Source organism: Pseudoliparis swirei, chromosome 18 (genome assembly GCF_029220125.1).
Source record: "Pseudoliparis swirei isolate HS2019 ecotype Mariana Trench chromosome 18, NWPU_hadal_v1, whole genome shotgun sequence".
NCBI lineage: Eukaryota > Metazoa > Chordata > Actinopteri > Perciformes > Liparidae > Pseudoliparis > Pseudoliparis swirei.
Genome location: NC_079405.1, coordinates 7,836,791 through 7,864,278, shown reverse-complemented (window position 1 = coordinate 7,864,278; position 27,488 = coordinate 7,836,791). Strand labels below are relative to the sequence as shown.

The 27,488-nt window shown below is 41.7% G+C and overlaps 3 protein-coding genes and 1 long non-coding RNA gene across 11 annotated transcripts in view; 2 read left to right on the top strand and 2 right to left on the bottom strand.

Moving 5' to 3' along the window:
• Window positions 1-380: 380 nt before the first annotated feature.
• Window positions 381-4,766, bottom strand: nat8l2 (N-acetyltransferase 8-like 2). Of its 2 annotated transcripts, none has more exons than XM_056438389.1 (2): window positions 4,631-4,766; window positions 381-1,428 (listed from the first exon to the last, which is right to left on the bottom strand). In XM_056438389.1, exons 1-2 carry the CDS (start codon window positions 4,637-4,639, stop codon window positions 733-735), a joined length of 705 nt encoding a protein of 234 aa, XP_056294364.1. In that variant the 5' UTR covers window positions 4,640-4,766; the 3' UTR covers window positions 381-732. The 2 variants fall into 2 exon arrangements, with proteins under 2 accessions (XP_056294364.1, XP_056294365.1); XM_056438390.1 differs by lacking the exon at window positions 4,631-4,766 and adding an exon at window positions 2,803-2,855.
• A 1,389-nt stretch (window positions 4,767-6,155) lies between these two features.
• LOC130208942 (adenosine receptor A1-like) lies at window positions 6,156-7,492 on the bottom strand. The gene is made up of 2 exons (XM_056438392.1): window positions 7,149-7,492; window positions 6,156-6,900 (listed from the first exon to the last, which is right to left on the bottom strand). Exons 1-2 carry the CDS (start codon window positions 7,475-7,477, stop codon window positions 6,243-6,245), a joined length of 987 nt encoding a protein of 328 aa, XP_056294367.1. The 5' UTR covers window positions 7,478-7,492; the 3' UTR covers window positions 6,156-6,242.
• A 3,767-nt stretch (window positions 7,493-11,259) lies between these two features.
• On the top strand, window positions 11,260-13,836 carry LOC130208943 (uncharacterized). The gene is made up of 4 exons (XR_008834504.1): window positions 11,260-11,387; window positions 11,509-11,823; window positions 11,991-12,961; window positions 13,246-13,836. It is a non-coding gene; the product is annotated as an uncharacterized LOC130208943 (long non-coding RNA).
• Window positions 13,837-14,584: 748 nt separating this feature from the next.
• Window positions 14,585-27,488, top strand: part of slc12a5a (solute carrier family 12 member 5a) — a 176,084-nt gene continuing 163,180 nt past the window's right edge. For all 7 annotated transcript variants that reach the window (XM_056438382.1, XM_056438378.1, XM_056438383.1 and 4 more), the window contains exon 1: window positions 14,585-16,250. In XM_056438382.1, coding sequence (XP_056294357.1) covers window positions 16,094-16,250 — 157 coding nt within the window. In that variant the 5' untranslated portion in view covers window positions 14,585-16,093. The remainder of the gene's footprint in view (window positions 16,251-27,488) is intronic.

The window sequence follows — 27,488 nt, the reverse complement described above, 5'->3', positions numbered from 1 at the left end:
CAAAGATAGTTTAATTAAATGTAGCCTCCCCAACATCTATTGTTTAACCTCCTGTCTGCAATGTAATAAATGTAAATTATTCTCGTTTATTCTTTTGCCGCCACAGGATTTAACTATTGAGTGTCCATTTATCAAGAGTAGTGGAATTAATGAACAAAGTACAAGTGATAAGAGGGAAAGGCTGTGTTTGCTAGTGTTGCACCTGTTTCCAATCCTTCCTATTGGTTTGTTGGTGATGTAATACCAGTAGAGCGACAACCAGTAGTTAAAGACAACTAACTCTTTAACCTGAGCTCTAAAACGTTGCAGTCAATGTGTGCGAGTGTTTGCGAGAGGATGACGAGTAAAAGCAAAAAGCAACAGTGGTGTGAGAACATTTGAGGTGCTTTTATTTTGTGCATGTTTTTGTGTATAAAACGTTAAAATGTGACTGATCACTTGTGCAATACAATCACAGCAGTTGAAAAAAAAAGTAAAAGACAATCAATCGTCGGAGAATCTTGGTCCAAACCGAAGACACCTAATCATTTGCGGGACATATTTTACAGATCATTTGGTCCGTCAACTATGATCTATGCATGAGTTTAAACGACTGATAAAGAGGAGTGTAAAAGGAACATCACAGTGACTGATTGGTCTTTTTCTTAAAATGGTGAACAGACGTGTGCCTGTGTAATGGAGGTGCACTTGGACAGCGCTTTAACACGACACGTCCTTCACCCATTCACACGCTCACGACAGGCGCGACAGACGTTTTTCCATTACCAAAATCGACACCATCGTCAGCGTCACGACCCAATTGGAAACATGTGTATGGGTGTGTGAGGCGATGTGGCTGAACCCCAGCTTCTCGTACAGGGACAGGGCGGCGGCCTGAGTGGAGCTGGTCTCCAGCGCCACCTTGGAGAGGCCTCGCTCCTGACAGAAGTCAATCACAGTCTGAGCCATCCGGAAGCCCAGGCCCATCCGCCGGCACGACGGTGAGATGATCATTCTAACCAGTTCTCCGTACCTCTCCTTCCCACTTTCTTTGGTCACCAAAGCCACCATACCCAAGATCCGGGTCCTCCCGTCAACCTCGGCCTCCGCCACCCAGAAACCGTCATCCGGTCGGCTCATGTAGTTCCCGGGGATGTCCCGCATGTCCGTCTGGAGTACTTTCCTGACGTAGCCGGCGTATAGCAGGTGACAGCAGTAGTACACAAGGCCCACCCAGGCGCCCGGCAGCACCACGGCCCCCAGCGCGGCGCCCAGCAGGTGGCCGGCGACGCACAGGGCCAGGGTGACGGTGAGGTAGAGAGGGCTGGTCATGGCGTTGAGAAAACACGGGCGGATGTGCTCCCGGATGCCGATGCTGTAGAGGCTGAGCACGGAGTCCTTGTCTGAGGGACGGTACCGGCGGATCAACAGCTCCATGACCGGATGGAACTATGGAAAAAAATTAAGCAAAGGGGTTCACATGTGAAATCTCATGTTATTACCTTCGCATTGAAAATGCGAAGGTAATAACATGAGATTTTGACCTTTTCATGACCTTTGACCCGATCGATCCCAAAATCTAATCAAATGGTCCCCGGATAATAACCAATCATCCCACCAAATGTCATGTGATTCGGTTTAATACTTTTTTAGTTATGCGAGTAACACGCAAATAAATAAATAAATACACTGCGATCAAAACATAACCTTCCGCATTTTCAATGCGAAGGTAAAAAAGTATTAAACCGAATCGCATGAAATTTGGTGGGATGATTGGTTATTATCCGGGGACCATTTGATTAGATTTTGGGAGCAATCGGGTCAAAGGTCAAAGTCTTCTTTTTACCATAGCGCAGTCAATTTTGATCCAATTGGCATGCAACTAATGCCAAAATGTTCATAATTCAATGCCCAATCTTGTGAAATGCGAAGGTATGCACTCTACCGAGTGCCCGTTCTAGTTTCAGACTAAAATAATCCATTTGCTATGAGCAGATAAACAAAATAATCAATACAATCACAGGGCTCTCAAGTGTCACGCATTGAGCGTGAGACTCAAGCATTTCGGTCTTAAGTCACGCACTCCTGCCACACATCGTATTTCTCATGCTGAAAAAAACTCTCGGCTATTTAATGTTTTAATGTGCCGCAGCGCGCAAACATGAGCTGGCCGCGCTGCCCTCACCGTGGAGGAATCAAGCGCTCCCCTGGAGTTCTGCTGTGAGGAGCCACTTATCAGCCAATCAAAAAAAAGAGGGGGGGGGGGGTGCTGATGGAAATGTCACTCTTGCCTGTCTTCAAAACTTGAGAGCCCTGCAATCAATTTATTTATCACAGCTGTTTCATCATCATCTTCCAACTCTGTGTACATTACAGCCGAACAACGCCGTTGGTGTTATTTAGAGAGTAACTGCAGACAACTAGCTACTGTGTTTCTATTTCTCCTTTTACAGAGTTATAAACAACCCCTCGAGCTAGCCCGAGCGGTTAGCCGACCGTCACCTCGGTCACAGCTTTAAAGTCGCCACATGAAAAACCGGATAACGTTACCGGCGTCGTTTCTCACAGGGACTCGGACTGAATCTAAACACCCAGTAGAAACGTTCCTCGGAAACCCCGTAGAACCGGTAGATTCCATTGCCTACCGTCACAAGAAACTCAACTTAACTTAAGTACAGGCCTGACGTTAATTCAATGTAACGGTGTCCTAATAATTACATGTCCGCAAAACACGATTAAACGCCACTACGCCGAACCACCTTGTCCGCTAGTTCCATGATAACATCGCACTTTAATGGATACTTGAAGCTCTTTTAAACTTACGGAGCCCAGCCAACGTGTGAAAGTGGTCCTTTGTCGAGCAGCGCCGCCACCATCGAGCAACTAGCGGCTCTAATGCACTGGGCTGGTGTGAACATTAACTCAACTTGTGAGACGACATTATGTAAGACGGACCGAAGTACAGTAAGGAAGGTGAAAGCAATGCCACTCCCCGAGTGTGTAGACTTGTTGGGTTTATCTATAAAACATTTTTTTATAGATTGATGACATTTGGACTTATTTTTTAAGACTTCTTAGACACTTTATGTGCACTCTGCCCGAGTAGGCTGCAGGTGGAAGTCGTGTAGTTGCAACACCATCACGAGGGAAATTGCATCAAAATGTTATTGAAGCAAAAATGCATAACTTTATTGGGAGGTAAAGGAACTATAAGTACCAAAACTAGCCTGCCTACTCATTAGGCAGATACACGTTGCAGCTGTGAGTGGTGGCGTACGGTTTTAATGTTTAACGTAACGCTCCCCAGTGCACACGATTATGACGACTCCCTTACTAGTTGTGAAATACACCCCCCCCCCCCCCCACACACACACACACACGCACACAGCATTGTTATCTTACCTTAACAAGCATAACAATTAAACATATATCATATAAATACAAATAAGGTATTGTTCATGTAATTGTGTATATTTTATATGTATTAGTTTCAAGAGGTAATGTAGAATAAACATATCATAATGTTATTGCTACTGACTATATACCCTCCTCCTCCTCCTCCTTCCAAACTCCTTTTGGAGGCATATACATCACATTACACCATTTTGTGCATATTAAGAAATGTACATTAGATAAACATTTGAACATTTGAGCTTGCTAGTATGTTGCTGTTATTTGAAATAGATACATAATTGAGAGACTTTGATGTTTTAGTTTAAACAAAATATCAAAACATACACATCAGGGCTCCAGACTAACTTTTTTAACTAGGAGCACAGTCGCTCCTAACTTAAAATGTTAGGGGCGCAAGCAGAAAATTTAGGGGCGCACTTTTTCCTGGGTCAAAATGGGTCTTGGGTGCTCCCAAAAAAAAATTTTGAGAGCTACGCGCGCACCTTCTATTCATGCAGTCGAGCTATTGAGTGCGTGATCAGCAGCTGGCCGCTCGGTCCATTCACGCACCTCACTGTTATGTATTGATCAGACAAGACACGCTTATCAACTCCAGTGTTTCCGATCACTGAAATCAGTATCTGCCGATCACCGATAATACCGATCACTGAAATCAGTATCTGCCGATCCGATAATACCAATCACCGATCACGGTGTTGATTGAAGCATTCTATTTATTGTGTAGCATTATTGCCTAGGACTATGAGGAAATACATATATAAAGCAACTCAAACATTAAAGAAATTACCGATTTCTTTAAACATTTAGGACTTTTACTTTGAAAAATGTCCTAATTGATACATTAAAATTGTTTGATTGCTATTGTAGGGGATTTCAGATATGTATGGAACACATCTGCATCATTCATTTCCTGGAACTCTTGGGGAAATCTATATACAGGACTTTTCTTAACATACAATAGACTGACTAATTTTTATAAACTCTTCCTTGGTACAGTAAACATGTTTTAATGTTAGCATAATTTAAGCTAAATCTCAGAAACTATCTATAAAGATACAAAATCAGTTCATTGTTTACTTTTATATGTTAGTGTATGATTTGTCGACATCTTATTTTGAAAAACGGATGTTGTTTCACGTGGTTTTTCCCGCTAACTTTGCAAAACCGGATGTTGTCACTTAAATCCTTCCGCTAACTTTATCAAAACCCGCGCGCGCTCCCGATGGACTGTGTTTACCGTGAACATCAGTCTCTAGGGGCTCAGACATGTGAGAGTCGGCTGAGTCGACCCAGAGATTCAACTCGGGGGACGGGGACGCCGCTCGGTGGTGAGGATCCCCTCGTGGACCTCTCACTCTGCGGCCCTCGTTGCGTCTCCGTTGCGGTGCGCCTCTTTTCACACATTAGCCCCCCCCCCCCCCGCTCTCACACACAGGCCTGCCTTCTTCTTCTTCGGTTTTCGTCTCCTTTCTTCTTCTTCTGGAGTTAATGTCGGTTAGCAAACCAGTCATTCAGGCATTACCGCTAACTATAGTGGGCTGAAGTGTAGAACAAGTTTGTAAGCAACAAAAATATTTAATAACAAAAAAAAGAAATCTGCTAATTTACTGGTCGCGCATGCGCGAGTTGATGAAAAATTTACTCGCACTGTGTCTAATTTTAGGCGCAAAATGCGACCATTTGGTCGCAGTCTGGAGCCCTGCACATGCCAGAGTTATGTGAATTTTCAACCCATTGTTTTTTCTCAATAACGGGATGTGTGTCTCAATAAACTGAAATTGTTTTTGGGGTTAAAAATACATTACTTTTAGGAAAATGCTAATTGTGTAATAATGAGGAGAATTCTTCCACTTGAGGTCTGAAATACAGTAAACAATACATTTAAACCGCACCTTATTTTTAGAGTATTTCGCCGATCTCACATCCTCATTTCACATATCTATTGATGATATAGTCTTTTTTGATGCAAACCTAAAATCATTTATTATATCACTGCCATCCAAACAATATCCAATATGTGCCTCCTCTTTCTGCTGCAGTCAGCCTCATCATGACTCAGGGCTCACTTACCTCGTTCTAGCCATTCACATAGTTTTGGTTGCAGAGTGATCTTTCTTTGAGATTCCCACTGTCATCCCAGTGCATGAAAGGAAATTGATTTATAAATTAAATTTAAATTATTCATAAAGCAATTTATCTTTCCCAGAAAATATGTTCCTCTGTGAGCATTGACTCGGTTTATGGTGAATAATTAAAGATGCATGATGTGAATCAGGATGAGATGCTATCATCACATGAATATTCTACACATAGTGACACAGTTGATTCATTTTACCCATTTAGGTGAACATTTATATTAATAGATTTTAGTGCCACGTTTAGGCTGGTTGCAAGTGTACCAGTGTAGTGAATGAAAGAAGTGTTGTTATTACATCCTACAATTAAGGTTGTCATCTTTCTACTAATCTTTATATTATCAGGTGTTTAAAGTGGAAAGTGATACTATATCAGTTGTAATTATACTTTTTTTACATGATTGATGGCAACAGCAACAAAGTCTAATGGCACAAAGTGTTTTCTCTCGTCAGGTAAATGGTACAGATGATTCTTACTTCCTATTAGGCTTCAAACTACGTCTTTAATAGAACACATTACAGGAAGTACACTTGTTTGCAGTTTTACTCCTAGTCAGATGAAAATATTGATGATCTTGTGCGTCTAACACAGACATAGTGGACAAAGTGGAAACTGTACACATTCTATGTTTATAAAAATAAGTCTAATATTTGTATTCATCAACGCGCCTGTATAATAATTCAATCATTCAGAACAACAAAGGAAATCTTGCTTCACAAATTTGTGGCCAGGCTGTTCATGTTACTGTTGCTGAGGTTGTTGTCTGTCGTCGGGCAGGTCGGAGATGCTTGGGTTTCTTCTCCACATGTGATGTACCGTCTCCAAAGCTTCAGGTACGCCGTCTTGATCTTTTCTATTTTGAACGCGTACACGACTGGGTTCACAGCCGAGTTGGCGTGACAGAGCAGGAGGCCGACGTGGAAAGCTGTTCCTGGTACATCCTTGGCCTCACCAAAGTAAACGATGCAGTTCATAATGTGGAGAGGGAGCCAGGACAGGGCAAACAGAGCCAGGACCAGGGACAGAGAGCCTGCCAGCTGTTTCTCTTTCTCCAGGTAGTTCTGACACGGTTTCTGGGGCCCGTCGCCTGGTTTCTCTCGAAGGGTTCCTCGGATGGTGCAGAAGATGTAGCCGTACAGCACGGTCATCACCAGCAGAGGTGTGAGGGTGCAGAGAAAGAAGTTGAGGTAAACCAGGTATGACATGGGGATCACAGCTGTAAACTGGCAGACTATGGTGGAGTTGGTGGACTCGGACAAGGTTTTATGGTTGTACCATCCAAACATGGGAGAAAAACTCAGAGGTACTGCAACAAGCCAACACGCTGCTACCACCAGCTGAGAATGCCTCTGTGTGACAGTCCTTTTGTACCTAAAAACAGAGAAGAAGGAACGGTTGGTATCCTCAACACATATTTATGTATTTGAGTGTTCTGACCAAAAGGAAAATTCAAAGGAGTCTAAAAATGTTTAAATATATCATCTTATATCATCAAAACATAAAGCCCTTTTCATGATCTGCATGTACTTTTAGCAGATGTTGCTGACTCCCGGAAACTCGCAGTGCCATTTTACTTCCCTCCGCATTTAGGAAGTGTTAGTCTGTCTAAATAATCGTACCTGAGAGGGAGATGCACCCGGAGGAAGCGGTCCACTGCGATAGCCGCAAGACACAAAACTGAGACGAGGCTCAACAGGACGACCACACAGCTGATGAAGAGACAGCCGTGGAATGAAGTCTCCACTCGCCCGTCCATCACCACGGCCAGAGGTATGACCCCACAGCCGACCATGAAGTCGGCCACAGCCAGACTGACGATGAGGCCGTAGGTGGGCTTGTGAATGCTCTTACTGGTCCACAGCGCCAACACAACCAGCGCATTACCCAGACAGCAGCTGACGGCGATGAGCACCTCCAACAACGTGTAGATCACTTGTTCCACATCCATGGTGGTTCCTATCTGGCCGACGTCTGATCGTTGATGGTGTCGTGAGTCTGCTCGTGAGTCTGATCATGAATGTGCTCTCGTGAAAACTCGGAGGAAGTCTTTAACCTTTTAGAAGTTTTTTTTTCCGTGTTAAAATAAAAATAAAAATAGACTATGCATGCCATATTTCTACTGGTCTGACAATAAATCGAACCTCAGTCAGCTGCAGTGGTATATGATTCACTAGAACAAGCTAAGGAAGCCACAAAGCCACTTCCTTGGTGCAGCAGATGTTGTGTCTATGCAGACCAGGGGGCACTTTACCACATTTTGGAACACACTTTGGCATTCAAATAGTTCTACTTACTGAGCTTACATCTTGTGTTCAATGCCAGCTCTGTTGATGGCAGTGCATGCACACATACGTACACACAAACACACGGACCGTTTATGCATGTTGAGGTGGCATTCTCCAATAAGCCACCCTTTTTTGTAAATGTCTTATCATAGTTAATTAATTACACTATTACAATGACTTGAAAGTAATATTATTAGAAAACAATGTTATTCCCAAAATCTCTCATTCCTCCTCCAGAAAAAAATGTCTCTGACATTCTATAAATTGAGCAAGCAGACATAACAAATAAATGTGTTCTCTCTTTAAAAAAGTTTCAGAGAAACTGGACCAAAATCCAATTATAAAGTAACTTCATGAATGATGTGTTCCTGATATTGCACCAGGATGTAATAGGTTTTTATCCTTCAGTGCTCTTCTCCACCGGACTTGCCATATATATATAAATATATATATATATATGGCAAGTCCGGTGGATATATAGATATATATATATATATATATATATCAACCTGAGCTTTACCAAATACAGTGGCTGAGAGAATACAATAATAGTAGAAATATCAATAATAATAATACTGTTAGATGGATTGCTGAGAACTTTGGTTCATGTCCTTCGCAAGGTGCATCAATCAATCAATCAATCAAATGTATTGATAAAGCACATAATAATAAAAAACCTTGTTGTCCAAAGTAATGTACAGACTAGAGCAGGTAGCTAAAAGTCCCACATATAAGACACACTGACAGAAACAGCAATGCACAGAGCTTAAACAGCTTTAAGGCCACATTGACTTGCTTTTCAAATGTCATTAAAAAAAATCAGATATCACATCAAGGTCTTTGGTATGGGGTTTCCCAAGAGTGGACAGGTTGCCAAGGCTGTTGTTAACCCTAACCCCTCTAATCCAAAGGTCCAATGTTCCAAAAGTCCTGTTAGTCATGTTTGACTAAGTATGGAGGTGACTGTGGGTCAGTCGGTAGCAGGTCTGTCTTTCAATCAGGGGGTTGGAGGTTCAATCCCCTCCCTAGTCGACGTGTCCTTGAGCAAGACACTTAACCCTGAATTGCTCCCTGTAGCTGCGTCTACGGTGTATGAATGTAACAGGATTGCAAGTCGCTTTGGATAAAAGCGTCAGCTAGATGACATGTTATGTATGGAATGATTGACCCTGAATGTCAGGTCCTTGTGATGGGGTGAGGCTCAGGCACAGAGAGACAGGCTGGACGCAATATAAATAACAAAAAGCACTCTTTAATGAGGCAAAACAGTTGCAAAATAAACAAGGTCCAAAAGGGACAGGCAGAGGATCGTCGGTCAGGGCAGGCAGGCAGGGTAGAAGCAGGCAGGATCAGGAACACGGACAGGATGACGGGAAAAGGACACGGAACTAGAGACGACAATCCGACAGCAGACAAGAGAAAGACTGACACAATATATAGGGGGAAACACAGGTGTACGACATCAGACAGTAATGAGACAAGAGTGGCTGAGGGCAGGTGCAGGCAATTAAACAATTAAGACAGAGAAGACACAGAGGAGACATAGGAGAAACAGAACACAGGAGAAACAGAACAGGGTGTTACACTGAATGTTTTGGTGCAGACGCACCAAACTGTTATAAAACTGGGGCTTTTTTTTAGCTCAGGGTAAGAGGCTGCCCTGCAACCCAGTGTTGTGGGTGATCCCCCCGCTCTCCCATTAGCAAGTCAAGTTCGTCTGAGCAAGGCACTGAACCCCTGCTGCTTCCCCGCAAGACGTGGATAGTGGAAATCTACTGACAGCCAATGAAATTGCAGACATCTACTGTCCAATGTCCTGAAAAGCTTCCTGCCCCCCCTACCCCGGTGTGAGGTGAAGGGCTGTTTGGGCCCTGCTTCAGTCCCATCCCACAAAAGCACAACTGCACCGGTCGCCGCCGCTGTCTTTGTCAGAGCGCGCCAGACAGGTCCAGTGCGTAGCGCAGTCGGCCGAGACAGCAGCGGCAGAGAGACCGGACATGTTTCTATCAAGGTGGATCTAGGGGGGGCAGAGTCCCCACTTGTCCCTGCTTGTCCCCAGTCACAGGAACTGGGCGGCAACCAGGCGATCAAAGGGAGGTGAGGAACGCCTGCTGCTGCAACGAAAAACTTTGTTTGTTATTTATACTTTGACAGTACAGATGGATACGTACTCATCAGGACCGGAGTCATTCATCGTCACACGAGAACACAGGCGGAACACAAAAGACAAACAGGACCAGAACACGACACCCAGACGAAGTCACTGGCATGTGGAGAGGAACCAGCTATAAAACACAACAAAACATATCAACAAGAATAGAATAGAATACAGCAAAAATATCTGAACGTCTGAAACTTAAACGATTGTAATCAGGAGGGAAACAAAGAAAAAAAGAGAGCACATGGTACTCACAGCTCTGCACATTGGCTTTGAAGGAGAGATGCTCAATATCTTCTGTGCTGCTTGTATGCTTGCACAGATCCTTGACAAACACACGACTCACCAGACAATGGCTTCAGCAGGAGTGAGTGGTGTGGACACAGGGTGGAGGCGGTGACATCACAGGATGAAGGATGCATGCCTCCCCTCCCTGCTCTCCCCACCTCTAGCCAGGCTGTAGGGCATGAGTCCCAAACCCACCAGCTGAGAGACTGATTTCCAAAAACATGAGGGAATAGTTGAAAAAGGGAGAGAGGTCCTTGTTGTGCCCCGCTGCGAAAAGTATTAGAGTATATATTATACCGCTATAGACAGGCATCATGGAGGGTGAAACACCCCCCCACCCCCACAGTCATGTGATGATCCATTCCCTTGTGACCATCCAAAAATACCTGCATTAGTTGAGGCATGTGGAGCAGTTAATATACGTGATATGTTAAAGTAATTCTTCATCAGTAAGGAGAAGTGCATGAAGAGACGGGTGAGTCAAAAAGAGACTCCGTGACTCCCTGTTTAGAGTTTACCGTTCCTTCACAGCGTGTATGTAACGTAACTGAGCTGCGAGGCCAGAGATATATACATCGGCGATTTTAGACACCGCCATAGAGAATGAACAGCCGTTTAGGGTAGTTTAGCTAAAGAAATGGTGCGTGCCTGCTCAAGCTTGCACAAGCCTACTGCTCCTAATAACTAAGGATGGGTTAAATGCAGAGAACTAATTTCCCCTTGGGGATTAATAAAAGTGTATATTCTATTCTATAAAATAGACATGAAACACAAGCCCCACTGACCCCCAGTCACCTTTTCTCCAGTTCGATATATGTGCAGCATTGCCGTGCCAGTTTTTTTGATCAGTAAATACGGCTGTTTGGAAATGCTCAAATTCAAGGTAAAACATTCAGTCCAGTTGCCCAGCAGGACCCGGGGTGGGCACACGAGGCACAACAATGATTGGTCAGCGATCTGTCAGGTCTCCCTCTATAAGACCGACCTCACAGAGACAAACTGGCATCAGAGCCACCATGAAGTCTTTGTGTGTCGCTGCTGTTGTTGTGCTGAGTCTCACCTCCGTGTGCCAGGCTGCGTCGCTGGCTTGTGAGAAGCTGCTCAAGCCAGTGGACAAAGGTCCCGATGTAAGTTACACATTTAATGTATAACTGACCTTTGTATTTTACAAACTGCTTCATTCGATGCAACTCAACTGAATCCAACCTGAACATTTGCAAACAAGAGTCCCTTCTTTTGTTATTTCAGATCCGTGGGAGTTGGTACTTGATAGCCATTTCCTCGGAAGAGTGTTGGATTTCAACATTAATTAATTCTGTTTTTTGGCCAAGTCTGGAAATAAACATTACCTCCACAGACAAGCCGAACATCTATCGTTCCGAATTTAAGTTTAAAATATGAGCGACCTTTCATCTTGTTGAGTATTTGTACACCATGTACCGTAAATATAGTATTGTCAGGTGTTACATCTTTACAAAATCCTTTGCAGTTATGGATATTGCACTCGTGAAGTAGAATTGACTTACTATGAGAACAACATCTTGGATGATGTCAGCACCAACAGTAAGTTTTGTCTTTACTTTGAGCCCTGTTGTTAAATTGTTAAATTGTATCCTTTTATCTTCTTCTTCTTCTTATCACTGTTAAACATTTACAGCGCAGACCACTATTACTAGTACTACAAATAATAATAATAATAATTGATATTATTATCCACATTTTTCCAACAGATACAAGAAAGGGTGAAACAAATGTACTGCTGCAGAGTGGCTGTCCTGACTGCATCGTTATAAAGGAGATGGACAACATATTATTCCTCTTCAGTAAGGACAACAGAGGGATGAAATAAGAAATGATGTGATCATATTTCCAATTAGCCTACGGCCACCATCTTAGGAGCTAATCAGCACTCTAACACGCTAACACGCTAACACACTGACATTAAGCTTGATAAACATTTCCTATGTTCACCATCTCACGAGCTAATCAACACTAACACGCTAACACACTGATATTAAGCTTATTTAACGTTTCTCATGTTCACCATCTCAGGAGCTAATCAACACTAAACACATAGCTGAGACTGATCGTAATGCCATCAGTTTTGCAAATATTTGGCAATGTAGCCTACCAAATAATGATGATTTTAACCCTCCTGTCGTGTTCGGGTCACATCTAACCGATTTAATTTAATCAACCATTGTTGTACATCTGATTTCCTCCACACTAGGCATTTGAACATATAACAATTGCTGATCGCCACCATTTTTTGTGTTTTAGTCAACTTTCTAACACCAATGGTGTTCCCGGTCAAAAGTGACCGCTATAGGGAATTAATGGGAAACACTAGATTATGTCTGTTTATCAACCCCATACACACTCACACATCCACAACCACAGCCAACTCAGTCTGGAAGTGGTGAACCCCCAAACAAAGATATTGCTGATGACTATGACTGTATTTAGTTGTCATCTCTAACAGCCTTTTAATAGCTTGCTCTGTACACATACATTGAGTGAGATGTCACTGGTGTGGGTCAAACCGGTGTAGACAGAATATCATCACAAGGCCTTGGTCTCTAATGTGTCACCTCTTTAACAGGTCGGAGAAAGACTGTCACTGATGCTGAGCTGAAGGAGTTTGAGGCCCAGGCGTCGTGTCTCGGCTGGATCAAGCCAGAAATCACAAACCCAAATCACGGTGAGCCTTGAAAAAAGATGAGATGTCTTTAGAGTCAATGTATGAAAACAGAGGGAGCGTGTTGCTACACCACGAGAATTATGTCAACTGATTATTATAATAATCATCATTATTATTATTATATTCTCTGCAATGCCATATGTAATCGCCAACACATTGCATTATGAAATTGTATTTTGGGGTTGTTCTAAATTGCACTGTACATTAGAGAATTCGATGTATAATAGTAGTTTGATTAATGTTGTCGGTACTTTTCCTTATATATTTTTTTGCACCCTTCACAGATTCTGAACAGTGCCAGTCATTTGATGACGACATGGATCCTACAGGATTATCATCCTCGATCTTGAAAAGATTGCAAAGCACATATCCTGTGGCATTGACGTGTTTCACGAGGACTTTTTTTTCTCAATCCAACCCGATCCTTGCGTTGGCTCAGGAGAGTTGGAATGACTTGTGGTGAAGTGAATGTGCTATTCAAACCCCCTTGTTCTTTGATTTAGGGTTTTAGTGGTGCTCCACAGGGCTTTTCACCGCAAAGACAAGTCAGTATCATCATTAATAACTGATGTATTAATGATCAAGGTTCTTTTAATATTTCATTGATTTTCTTTTCTTTCCTTTTCCATTTTTAATGAAGCCAGGATTTGTACTGTCTCCTGCTGCAGAACACTGTGCAGCAACTCCTGCTCACAGATCTGAATCACATTCATAGACTTCCCAGTGGTCGTAAAAAGACTAAATGTTTGAGGGATGTGTCTACAAATTAACCTGACGAAGTTGAGGTTATTTGCGTTTTTCCGAAAGGGTTTTTGATTTTTGTGTAAAATGTTTTTAATGATGAATCAAAATTAAAGTTTAACTGTTGCATTCAATTTTGTTTTGAGTGATCGGATTGCAATTAAATAGTTATTGATAACATAAAAGTACAGGTGTAATATCGGATCAAAGCATGTTACAGTGCTGGTTCGTGTGGTTCCATATTCATTTCAGACCCATCACAACAAATATGTTGACATACTAAACAATTGTGTCGCTAATTGTATTAATCATGTCAGCATACTATTGCAGTTCCAGAACAATCCTACTGCAAGCTGGCTCACTAACACAATATACTGACACAGGTAAGGCTAATAGAAAAGAGACATTTCTGTTGTTAATGTTACACTTGAGGACGTCCTGCATTATGCCAAGTGGACATATACACACTGCAGTTAATATGAACCTGTCAATCCCTATGTACAAGATAACTGACATATATGAAGTCAACATAATAGAAACACTGTTCAATATAGAGTGAAATACAATTGGAAATCACAAACACAGGCTTCATTACACCCTAGAAGTGTATTCACGTCACTATAAGCTTTGTGAACGAGTCCTAGCAGATCTGTGTTATTGGATATCATTTTAATAACTCAAAAACGATGATGTGCTTCAGCGATATCACCTCATGTTTCCTGATAAGATGTTTGCTTGTGACAGTTTGATTCTGGACCAAACTAATTAGGCATTACAGTCAGGAGGACATTTGTACATACCAAGTTACAAGTCTTTTTTATTGTCAGATGCACAGAATGGGCACCAAAGTACTCTGAACATAATAATTCTGATATTATACCACAGTGTTAAATGAATAATTAACGACAAACTCAGATTTTTGGGTCCATCTATAGTAAATGATGACGCCTCACTGTTTTGATTTATGGGACACTTGAATAGAGCAGATTTGTTTTTACTGTTAATGAAACTTTTCTATTACAACCCGTCAAAGTCTCTCTTGTGTAAAAACCTTATTTGGATGGAGAATGTGAAAGATTAACACTTGCTCTCTCATTACCACCACAGAGGCGTCCCTTGAGACTGCAACTTGTCAGCAGATCAGACTGGTTGTACTGGGCAGCAGTCCATCACGACTAACCCCGTTTCACACTTCAACAGTAAATCACCTCCCACATGTCAGATGTGTCCAGCAATTGAAATAGAACAAATTAATCAAAGTGAAATGAAATGATATCAAGTCTGATTGTTTCTTTTCAGTGATCGGCCAACTCCTTCATGTTGGCCGATCACTGAAAAGAAACACCACTAGACCTTGGATGCCACCCACCTCAACTATGACTTGATTAACCTGGTAGGGGAGCACAGCGAATGGGCCCAAATCAATGTTCAATTAAATTAGCATAAAACAGCTGACACAACATAATAATAGTCCCCCGAGATTTCTGGGGTGCAGAGTCCTGTCTAGTTGTCAGAGATGGACGAAATATTTAGATATTTTACAAAGTACAAAGGTACTGGCATATCATTATAGTTTAACTAATATATTTGTGCAGAATGGCTCATTCTAATTATATTACTGTATTATTATTATTATTATTGCATTCATATGTACATCACTTAAACTTTGCAGGTAAAGATGGAGCTTTATTATAACCCATAACAGTATATCATAATTATTCGTTATATTATATTTTGTATTTAAGTCACTAAAGCTGCCAGTTTAATGTAAAACACAACATATGCTTCCAAAATGAAGTGGGAGGGGAGTAGTGTCTACTTATTTACAGTCACACACCAGTTTCCTTTTTTCTCAGGATTTATTATTTACACGTCAAACTATTTTTCCACCAAAAAACACTGCCACTTAGCGGCAGCAGGTGCAATGACAGATCATCACCGTCTGGTTGCCTAGCAACGCCAATTTGGAAACGTAGATTGGCTGCGTTGCTCTGAATGGCCGTCGTTAAAACGAAATTATAAAAGAACATTACACGATAAACCAGTTGAAACGATGTTAAGTCGAATAAAAGGCTGTTTGTTGTGCGCGTGTGTTTACGTTTTCCTTGAAATACACAAGGTCGGAACCCGTCGACTCTAGGACCCAGGGGCGCGCGGCGGCACCAGACACCGGTTGATGAGACGGTCCAGTCGGCATCACACGTCCAATTACCCGACGAAGAGCGGCTGCTCGCTCCGGTCATCGTAGTCTCAAGTGAACTTGTCAGACGGGTCGAAGGTGGACTACAATAACCCAGAGAAGCGAGAGCAATTTCCCGCTGCCTTCTTGTCCGTCAACCCTCCAGCCACCGTGGCAAGAAGACCCCGTCGCTGGTCTCACCGGCGACAACCATGAGCCAGAGATTCACCGTCTGCAAGAGCGACGGCAACCGGCGCCCCTCGGACATCCAGGGGGAGGTGAACCAGCTGTTTGAGGGGGACGAGCCCCCGAGCAGCAGCGGCGCGGAGGGGGAGGATGCTGTCGGGGCCGAGGTGCTGGTGCTGAAAGGTAGGAAGAAGACACTTGAGCCGCGGCTCCACTCAACCTCACGCTGTTTGTCAGCTATGGGGCTGCATGCTAGCGCTCATGATGCCCGCCTCGTGCTCGGTGTCACCACACCGTCTGTGGACAGATGTGTGTGTGTGTGTGTGTGTGACTGGAATGTGTCATGTTCACAAAGGGCAACAGCTCATTTTCCCCACTCCCCATGCAATATTTGCTTTATTTTTATTTTTACTGTTTGCATGCATTATGATGTCTTGTGTTTACAAACACATGGAGGGTATGTTTTTTTAATTGGTTTTCAAGAGTTCTCTTCATTGTGTGTGCTTGCCCCCACTGTTGGCAACATTTACATTTGTGTTTATTATTTTACTGCACATAGCAGGGACACGACTTCACTCCCATGGTGATGAAAAGGAAATACATCATTGTTCAAATGCGTTTCATCCTTTTGGCTTGGCTTGGATGTACACTATATACGAGCGAAATACTTTGATTCGGGGGTAGCTTGCCGAGTGTGTTATCTGTCTGTATCGGGGTGACTGCATACTGGACTATTCCTGTGCTCATTCATAAGAATTAATTTGATTCAAAGGGTGAGAAAAAAATAGCTGGTCAAACCTTTATCTCCCTTGTTAATTTGTGCCCCTCTGAGGAGTCCAAGCCCCATCTCCTGGGAACCAGAGCCATTGTTGTGCCATCATGTCACCTGACTGAAGTAATCAATGTCCTGGCAGTCATTTTCTGAATTGAATGCAGCAGTGCAGAACAAATGGCGGCAGAAATTCCTATCCTGCCAACAAATGGAAGCTATTGCCATTACCAATGATGAGCAGTAGAAAAAGTGCAATCGTTCTGGTCCACTCAAGTGAAAATAAAGATTTAGCTGCAACTAAATCAATATATTAATACTGTTGTAACTTATGAAGGCTGCCAAACTATAATTGGCCAAGTTCCCTAGATTCCCATAAATACCTATATTGCAGTTCTATTGCAAGTCTAAGTCTATGCAACAGTAATGCAGTCAGAGCGTTGCATATTTGATCAGAACAGGTCTTTTCCGGATTTATATGACATATATACTTTCCCCTCTCACTGGATATATGAGACGTCATCCCCTTGTCGCGTCCTTCCTGTCGCGCCGTCGTTTAGCAGTGCTGGCAGATTTCCACTATTAAACCAGCCGGCCACTGAAATGAGGAATGAAAGCTTTTAAATACCGGTGCAGCAGCACTCCCCTTCATTGCTATAGGAAGCCTTGCAGGTTCAACACATGCCGTTTCAGTTGAATTAACATATGCCTCCTCAGCATTTCTCCACGCGTGTATCAATCATTCCTCTGGATATGAAAGATGGCTGTATGGGTCACAAACCTCACCATTTTCTTATGTTCCCCTTAAGAGATGGGGAGGACTTGATTGAAGGACCTCGCCTCATGTACGCTTTGTGTTCTCGCTGAACTGCAGCCTTGTGGAGACTGGCGTCTCTGCATCCACTTCACTGGTTGCCATAGTGACACAGGACATGTTCATCAGCGTTGTCTCGCAATAAGGGCAACACACTCCGGATCACGCTCCTACCATTACGAAATCATCTCTTGCTGCATGGTGTGGCATTTCCTCTCTTGTTTTTTAAAATCTGTGTGGCATTGAATTTCTAATAGAAGAAAAAGATGAACTATATAGCCTCAGATTTGTACTGTACACCATACGTGGTAGGATAATGATGTAGTTAGCAAGTCTATATTTGCACATTTATACTGTTAATAGATGTGGTAAATCTGTTAAATTGTGAAACGTGTCCATCTTAATTTCTCAAACCTAAAGGTGACATCATGAAAAAACACATTTTATGTGACCAGGAATCCTCAAAAAATGCATAAATATTTAGTCATACAAGAGAAAGAGACACAGACATCTTGACATTTGAGAAACTGAAACCAGAGAATATTTGGCATTTTATCTTAAGTTATTGATTCTTCTATGATTGATAATAGTAATTTTTTTTGGCGACTGATGAATTGACTGATCTCAATGTGTCGTATACAGCAGTATAGGTTGAATCACATCCATTCTGTGTGTGAGTTAGTTCAGCTGAAGCCAAGGGCTCGGTTAAATACAATGATTTCTTGCAGGGGCGTGTGGAATAAGACTGCGAACATGTTAACGTCTGAATTTGTCTCTGTAATTATGCTATTGTTAACTCTCGTGTCTACCAAAGCCCTCATTCAGTCGTGTTCTTATTTTAACTGGCGGTACCCGACCAGAGCGATCTCTAATGTCTTCCCCCCTTGCTCCTGGACCGAGGATCCGGTTTCTATCGATCCAGAGAGAGGTGTGAGCTGAGTGCTCTCGGCCAGCCAATGTGGTTGAAGATGACTGCAGCAGGGAGGAAGATTCCTCTGCCCTTGACCTTGCAGCGGTGTAAAGGGATATATCTGCGTTAGATTGGTGGGGCTCGGTGGAATGGACTCGTGCGGGTTCACAATGGGCTGGGTGTTCGCCGTTGCAAAATTCCACGTCATTCATAAATCTTATATTCCCAACATATTCAGTCCTTGTTTTTTGTTTTTTTACCACTTGTATTGAGCACAGCAAGCTGTAAACCCAACCGTGTTGTATTAGTTGTGTCACGGCGCTACGAGAGTGGACCCAAAAGCACGACTCAGACAGGAGTAACGAAGAATACTGTCTTTGGTTGAAACAGGCTGGGTCAAAACCGGGAGATCAGTCGAAGAAGCAAACAAGTCCAAAAAGGGGCGGGGCAGAGAATCAGAGGTCAGGGCAGGCAGGTCAGGAATATACTCTAATAACACTGGAGAACTTGGCACGAAAACACAAGACAATCTGGCAGAGGACAAGAGGAAGTGAGGGAGCTAAATAGTGAGGGACTAATGAGGGGATGGGCTGCAGGTGGGAAGGGCGTGAGGACCAGGTGAAGGGAATGAGGGACTAACGAGGTGATCAGAGGCAGGTGAGGGGAGTTGGATTGACGAGATGGTGTGACAGGATGAAAACAACTATTACAAAAAGGAAGGCGTGGAGCTAAACTGTTACAAGTTGTTTATAAGAGACTGTGCATTGACATAATAATAGTAATGACATATCACGTGTAGGCAAACATTCGTGATGAGTTGTGTGTCCACCAGATGAATGTAAATGGGTTATTCGCTTTCCCTCGAGCTCCGTTTGGTCTCCATCAGCTCCTGAGGGGAATATCTGGCCGTCAAGCTGCTAAAAGCTCAATAAATGTTCACCAGCTAGTTTCAAACCTGTTCAGTCAAACATCGCTGATGAGAGGCGCCCAAAACATTCAAGTTGTGAGCTGGAAAACCCCAAAGAATTAGCTGAAAGATGGTCAAAAAAAAGGTCCTGCAAAGCAGTGTCCCCTGATAGTAGCATGCGGGTTACACATGACACACTGTTTTGATCCATTTTGAATGCAACAATATTGATTAGAGCAGCTGTAAGATGAGAATGTGTGTTGGAATCCTTTGGACTCTCGCTGTTACTACCCTGAATGAAATATCGTCTTTACACGAGTGAGCAGAACTCCATATGTCTGAACTATTTCAGGTGATTTAGTGTGGCCTCTCTTTAATAACTCCATCTATTACCGATGCCTCGACTCCTGCCGTTTTCAGTCGCGCTGTGATTGCTCCAACTGTTTCAAAATGTGCCTCCGCGTGAGTGTGAACTTGTGTTGTGTAGTTATGATATAATATGATGATATGATATGATATATGATATATGATATGATATTCCTTTATTCGTCCCACAGTGGGGAAATGACATTATTATTATAAATATAATAATAATAAAATTATTTTATTATATAATTTATTATATAATATAATTTATTATAAATATAATATTATTATTTATAATAATAAATACTATAATAATTATAATTCATTATTATTATGACATTATTATGACATTACATTTCATGTCATTTAGCTAACGCTTTTATCTAAAGCGATTTAAAATCACGTTACATTCATGCACCGTCGACACAGCTACAGGGAGCAATTCAGGGTTGAGGTTCTTGCTCAATAACACATCGACTAGGGCGGGGACTGAACCGCCCACCCCCTGATTGAAAGAAAGACCTTCTAACCACTGACCCACAGTCGCCCCTAGTTGTATTCATGTATCAACATAACTACCAGGAGCAGAAGGGATTAGCTCTTAAATCGAAGACGTTTAACGTTAATAACGTGACCCAAATCTGAGCAGCAGAGAAGCCGACTTGGCTGAGCTGTAACCCGAGTCAGGATGTTGTGTTTCCCTGTACGAGAAGACAGTCCAGAAGACAATGACACAGCATGGGAGCCCAGCGACAACAACACCCACAACCGGCAACACTTTTTTATTCTTCTAATGTCAACAAAACCAAACACGGTTGTCGTCAATCTCTCATCTGTCTTGTAAAAGAGGTTCTCTTCCTCAATATGCCTTTTTAATTGAAGTAAGCCCCGTGATTCCGATACTAAAAAATCCAGATCTTTAAAAAACGGTCACAAATGTACATCCATTTTTTGTTGTTGTTTTTAACAACGTTTTAGCGAATATTATTGAATCAGGAATATATACGGTATCCGTATCCAGCGGTGGCTGCCAGCGATTGTTTGTGTGTTTATTCAGGCATTTCTGCCCCTGTGCTGGTAATGAATGCCGTGTAAATAATAGAGAGCCCCTTTGATGTAGAGGTGTAGTCGGATGGCGAACACAGATATTGAGTCACAAAGGGCCATTGTGGATGACTCCCATTGAAGGATTAATATAGTGGGACTGGGGTGGCTGTTTATAGTCACGACTGGGAAGAGTGTGGACACCTGATTAGGATTTTTATGGATTATTTATCAACACCCGGAAAGCTTGGTGTAATCACAGCTTTTCTTGTCACGACGGGACAATGTTTACATTGCATTTTGTTGTCGTGGGCCATCTGTTCACACAAAAAAGAGATTAGGTTTGAGGCGACGAGGCTTTGTTTGGATAAAAGCTACATTCTTTTAGTCTTTGAAATGTATGGGGGCCACGGAGACATTGTCGACATCGGAAGTGCAAACCTGGCTACGACGTCCTTGGTTATTTGTGTTAACTCGAGAGCAATTTACCAGTTTGTTACCTTCGCATTGAAAATGCGGAAGGTAATGTTTTGATCGCCATTTATTTATTTGTATGCGTGTTACTCGCATAACTCAAAAAGTATTAAACCGAATCGCATGAAATTTGGTGTGATGATTGGTTATTATCCGGGGACCATTTGATTTGATTTTGGGATCGATCGGGTCAAAGGTCAAGGTCAAGGTTATGAAAAGGTCAACCAATTTTTTGGGGATAATTGTAAATTTGGGTTTTTGGGGTTTTTTTGGGGCCCAAAAAAAAAAATTTCAGAATTTAAGCCTTTTAAAAGGAGCCGCGGGGGGTCCCCGGGGTCCCCCGGGGCCAAAAAAAAAAGGTTTCTTCTCCATTTCGGCTTCCTTTAATTGAAAATGTTTATTGAAAGATTTCCTTTGTCGGTATTCGAAAATGAAATTCCTCTGCCTTAACCCTAATTAAACCACTTAATTTTCTTACAATCAGTAAGACCATTACTGATTTTTTATTTGGGCAGGAAAAAACTGCCCCTTACTAAGGGTTAACGTAAATAAGGTTACACTTAACTGCAAGTCGGTAACTGACCTCAGAATCAAACAGGCTCGTAAACTAGTTATTCGATATTAAAGTTTCTAATCAATTCAATCTTAGCTCGTCCTTGACCGAAAATTTCACTGGGCAAAAAACTCCAATTAAGTTCGGAAATTCTTAACAGATTACTCAACAAATAAATTACTGAAAATTCATATTTTAAATATTCTATACTCTAGAACCTAAGTAATGTATAAATTTATTGACAGGATGGTGTAACATTAAGATATCGTAATCCATGTTTTTGTCGAGATTTAAAGTCAATATATCGATCATTTATTCTATACATTTTGATTTCTCAATTAATTGACTCAGTTATTTTTCACTGCAAGCCCAATAATGATTAGGTATCAGCCCGTTGTATTAGACTGAGAACGAGGACTCACATGTAAACATGTCATTGGTCAGACTAGAGTTAACCTACATCAATAATACCAGTTTGCTAAAGCTTTAAGTTACTTGTATCACCTCTTTATTATAGATTTTACACGTCTTATAATCCTTATGCTTTACTGCATTTTAGCAATTAACTTCTGCGCTTTGGCATTTGATCCACGTTCAAGTTAATTGGTTCGGTAGTACACCAACTACCCTAACTTAAACTTTTTAAAACAATATTATTCAAGATCAATTACAGCTGTATATTACAGTAATGTCATAATCAAAATTAATGTAACATAGGTCAAATATCCAAATGCGACTAGTAATCAAATATTTAATCCTATTTATACCTACATATTTGATTTTCTCAGTCATAACATCTGTGACATCCTATAACCCATGGACAAAATCAATCTTCGGAAAAAAGAACTTCAGGCAACAGAATCCATTCAGATTGAAACATGCATTGTCACTGTTGTTAAATTTCAGAGCATTTAAAGATACATAAATAACATTATTATGGTCAAGTCATCCAATTGCTAATTGCCCCACTCCGTAGCCATCACGTGCCATGTTCACATCGTTTGATGTACGTATACTTATATCACGACATAACTACTAGACTTCGCTTTTAACCAAGGCCCATAATTTGCACGTTACGAAACGACAATTATCAATTGTGAGGTGTATCCATTAGCGAGCATGCCCAAACTTGAAAGTACATCTGATGAACTGTCTGCATGTTGTCGTGATCTAAGAAGCTACCTAAGCATCTTGATCTTTCCCTGACACCTCAATGCACATGATACGTTGTCTTGGCATATCTGAGAGTGAAAGCAGATAAGACCGGTTTCCAGATTTCCAGTTTTACAAAGTCTGATCTGCAGGATGCTCCAGACTTTTAAATGCATTGTGTTATCACATACTTTGTACATATCATCAATCAGATATACACTATTACTGATAAATCACTAGTCAAATAAGATGTAAAATTCAATACTGTTACTTTAAACTGTCTCGAGATCATACTTGTATAGTTCGTAAATTTAATGATGATAAATGAGAAGAACCATAACATTACTCATAAGTTCATATCAGTTAGTCTTATTGACATGAATGACTACACTGTAAATGGCTAATCACTTTAGAATTTGTCGTTTACAACCATTAAAATAATGATAAGTACGTGATGAAGTCATAGACAGAAAAAGTTTGAGAAATAACCATAATTAGTGCTCAAATACAATGTCACATTTTATTTGCATGTTGCATTGAGTGATGTTTAGTTCTTAGTACAAACAGAATTTTACTTAGTAATACTGATTTTGCACAGTTGAATATTTCACTATTCTAAAATTTGAGATTTGCAATTTTAGTCATTACAGAGTGCGACTAGCACGAAAGTTCGTAGTTTACATGCAGAGTCGCAGTGATAGTCTGATACCTTTCATAATATCTATATCTTAGAGGTAGATTAAGTATCTAGTCTTACTACAGAAATTATAGATAAGCTAATATTATATGAAATATATATACAGTTGTTCTGATTAAATTGGATAATCTATAGTACTTAAAATACTAGATCGTATACATTTACTTTATTTATTTACTTATATTTAATTATTATTTATTAAATTACTGATTAAAATAATATGATATAAACTATTGTAATAAAAACTGCATGATTCTTATTACAATTAATATTATTCAATACTTTTAATCGACTTAGTATTTAAATTTGAATAATATTTATTTTTCGTGCAAGTAAAACGTAAATAGTTAGTGGACAATCATGTGTTAACGATTAATTAAATTATCAATTATTTAACTTATGAGTCAATACTTAAATAGTATTATTATTCTTAACTATAGACTTCTGATATCTTTAAATATAGTTGTCAATCAGAAGTATGGACATAGTTATTTATCGCATAATATAAGTGCTTATATGGGAAAATCCTGATCTAAGACGCTGTGGACCAGGTAATTGTAATGTGAGATGATGAGTAGCTCAGAGCTCGATGAATAAAGGACTGAGAAGGAATAGCATGATACATATTATGACTATATAAGTTTATAATGGTAACTAATTATAGTCGATTATACTAGAGTGACTACTGTTACCATGTAATTATTTAAAATTTTGGCATCATGCAGTTAATCCGCAACAGGCTAAGCTCTCTAATCGAAGAGCACTCCTGACAGATTAAGGGTACAGGCTATGAAGCGATACACATTAGTCTGAATCAAAGAAAGCAAATTTGGCGTAGTCAGTCGTGGTAACATGTTGCATACGAAGATATCACCATACACTGAACGAAGGAAATAAGGAAGGTGATCACACATGGCAGACGATGAGCACCGCAAGAGTCCATGCCGATCACTGGTGTATTCGGACAGGAGGAGAATGCCAGAAAGGAGCAGTAAGGCGAAGGAGTAGGCAAGGCCGACAGAAAAGCATGTCTCTTGCAAGTGGGGCATTGATCTACGGAGCGCCATTGGCCATGGTCGAGGATTAACGCAAACTTGGCGCATAAAGGATCAGCTACCATCTACAATCAACAATCCCGTGCGGCCGTCACTGGACTCCGGTCGAATTCGGTAGAAAGAGCGGGGATGTCGACGGCAATCGTCAGAAGAGATCCGAAAATTCAGCATGAGGGCGATGTAATCCAAACTATATTGGTTTAGCTGGTATCGCTGTAACGGAGCTACCGTCAAATGATGGAGCGAGAGAACGAGGATTATGCTTCTCTTGGTCAGCTGAGGAAAGTGGCAGCCATCTGAGACCAGGCACGTCAACGATAGCCTTTGGCAAGTCGCAGTGGAGATTGGGGAATAGATGGTTGCTTGGTCACGAGTGGTTACGCTCGGCCAAATGACAGATGAGGAGCATGCGGGGCATGTAAAGCTTGCAGCGGCTGGTTACAGGGTCCTCATGACGAGGTGTGAACAACGAGTGAATTCAAGATAGCTTGTTGTTAAAAGTGATGTAATAAGGATGACTGATGAAATGAAAGTAAGCGTGTAAATTTCAGGGTGTTTAGTGAGAGTCATGTAATACTGGGCAGGATTAGGAAATTGACCGAGTGTTAATCTAACTAAAATTTAGAACGGTAATGACGACGATAGGACAGGCTGGCTCTTAAAGGACAAGCGAACTGTGAGATTTGAATGGTAGCATTTAAATAGATAACAATTTGGCAAAAACTGAAAGAAGAAAGGGACAGTGTACTTGGAGTGAGGACTGAATGGAAGCAGTGGTTGCAGGGTTGGCAGGAGACCAACAAGAGGGTGGGACTACAGAAAGCGTGGGAAGCAGTGGACGATCTAGAAGAATTACTTCCAGAGCGTTTGAAGGAAGCGAATCCATAAGTTGACAAGTAATCAGAACTTTAAAGTGATTTGATAAGATTAAATTCAAACCACATTGCGATCAGGTTAGTCTTGGAAGCTCTCAATGATGAGAGACGACGCTCCGTATGATGTTGTGCTAGGAGCGATTTATCTGGCGCAACCTCACGCGCTAAATAATTGGCGATGAGCACTCTTCCATACGGCGCGATTACCCATGGTTCCGACATGGCGGAGGGACGGCACATCCCCGGCGTTTATGGTCTGAACGTCAATTAACCCAAAGTACTTTTAAGTTCAATTAGTAGTCCGTTTATGTCCTACCAATATGTCCTGTGTCCACACTTCCATAGTGATCCTTCTGCCTCGAGGGCCGACGACATCCATACTCTTGACGGACAATCTTAGTACAGCGCCATTATATTCCACACTGTTTTGCTGTCTGTACGAAACCCAACTTTCCCAGATGATTTGACTAACGGAACAGCTTTAAGCGAAATGTATCAAGTTTTCTGCCGAATGTGCATATTAAACTACTTCGTTAGGCATCTTAAGCAATGCAACGATAGCTGTATCAGCTTTTTAGAACTATACAAATCCATATGCAAACTGATGCCAAGCTCATCCTTGTGTTGCCTCTAGATGATACTGTGCATTCAAATCATCGGCCAGTGATTGCGATTAGGCGCGTTTTATTAAAGTTCACCGATTAACCGATATGTTACGGAATACTTTTAAAAAGGCTTGCGTGAACACGTACGTTTTACGCATGTTCATTCAATACTTTGATTTCTGCATTTCTAAATTCTATGCGTTTCCTCCCTCTGATCCAGCGTTTATTCGCTGGGCCGGATCATCCCTGCCGACATGGTTGTCGATCGGACTAAATGACGGTTATACTAGTGAACACACCCACTCCCTAATTAGATTTAACAATGACTCGGTGACCAACATCTCACCTTCAGCTGTCCTTTCACCGTTGATCTGGGGAAAATCACACCAACAGCTCATGTTCTCTGTTCCTTACGCAGTTCGATGCAACTTTATATTCGAGCATCTTCGACTCAGGAGTTGAAAGCGATGTTTAGCCGGTCAACCAGCTGACTAAGAATACGTCGTTTACTCCTTCTGGACGCAGTATCTAGCTGCAGGGATTTTAACAGAAACCGCTTCACCAGAGACTCAACAAATCAGAATACTTACACTCGGTGACTCTGTAGAGCATGGCATGCCAACACGGCAGCAGCGATCTGAGGCTACAAAGTTTGTACCAGCTTTCGAAATCCTCCTGGTCCAGCAAGTCAGCAAATTAGTAAAAGAGCAATGAAGTGTTCAGTGATAATGACTACGCGTTACATACTTGGGCGTCTCATGCCTGCATCAACAGCATGCACAGAACCTCACATCAGCTACGTCATGAAGCACCTCATCATGCATAATGCACCTGGAAGGCAGGCTTTAATATGCGGCATGAAGCTAGGCGATAACCGCAGTCCCAATACATTTACTTGCAAGTGCTACCGATTCCGGATTATCAAAGCATTGACGTGCTCAGACTGCCCAGAGTCGGCAAAGCCTCCAGCCATAACCCGGCCTACAAGCCCACGGAAATCACAGCCTTAATGCGGTCAGTCCTTCTCCGCCCTCAAGACGTCTTTTGACCACTCTGCCTGAGTTCCTGGACCATCATTCTGCCTGTGCGAATGAGTTCAACAGCGTTAAAAGCATACCGCATTAGAGTCAGGAACCGAGTCATCACGTGACCTCAGACGCCTTCAGCCTTTGCCGCCGCTGAGGATGCTATGACAGTTCG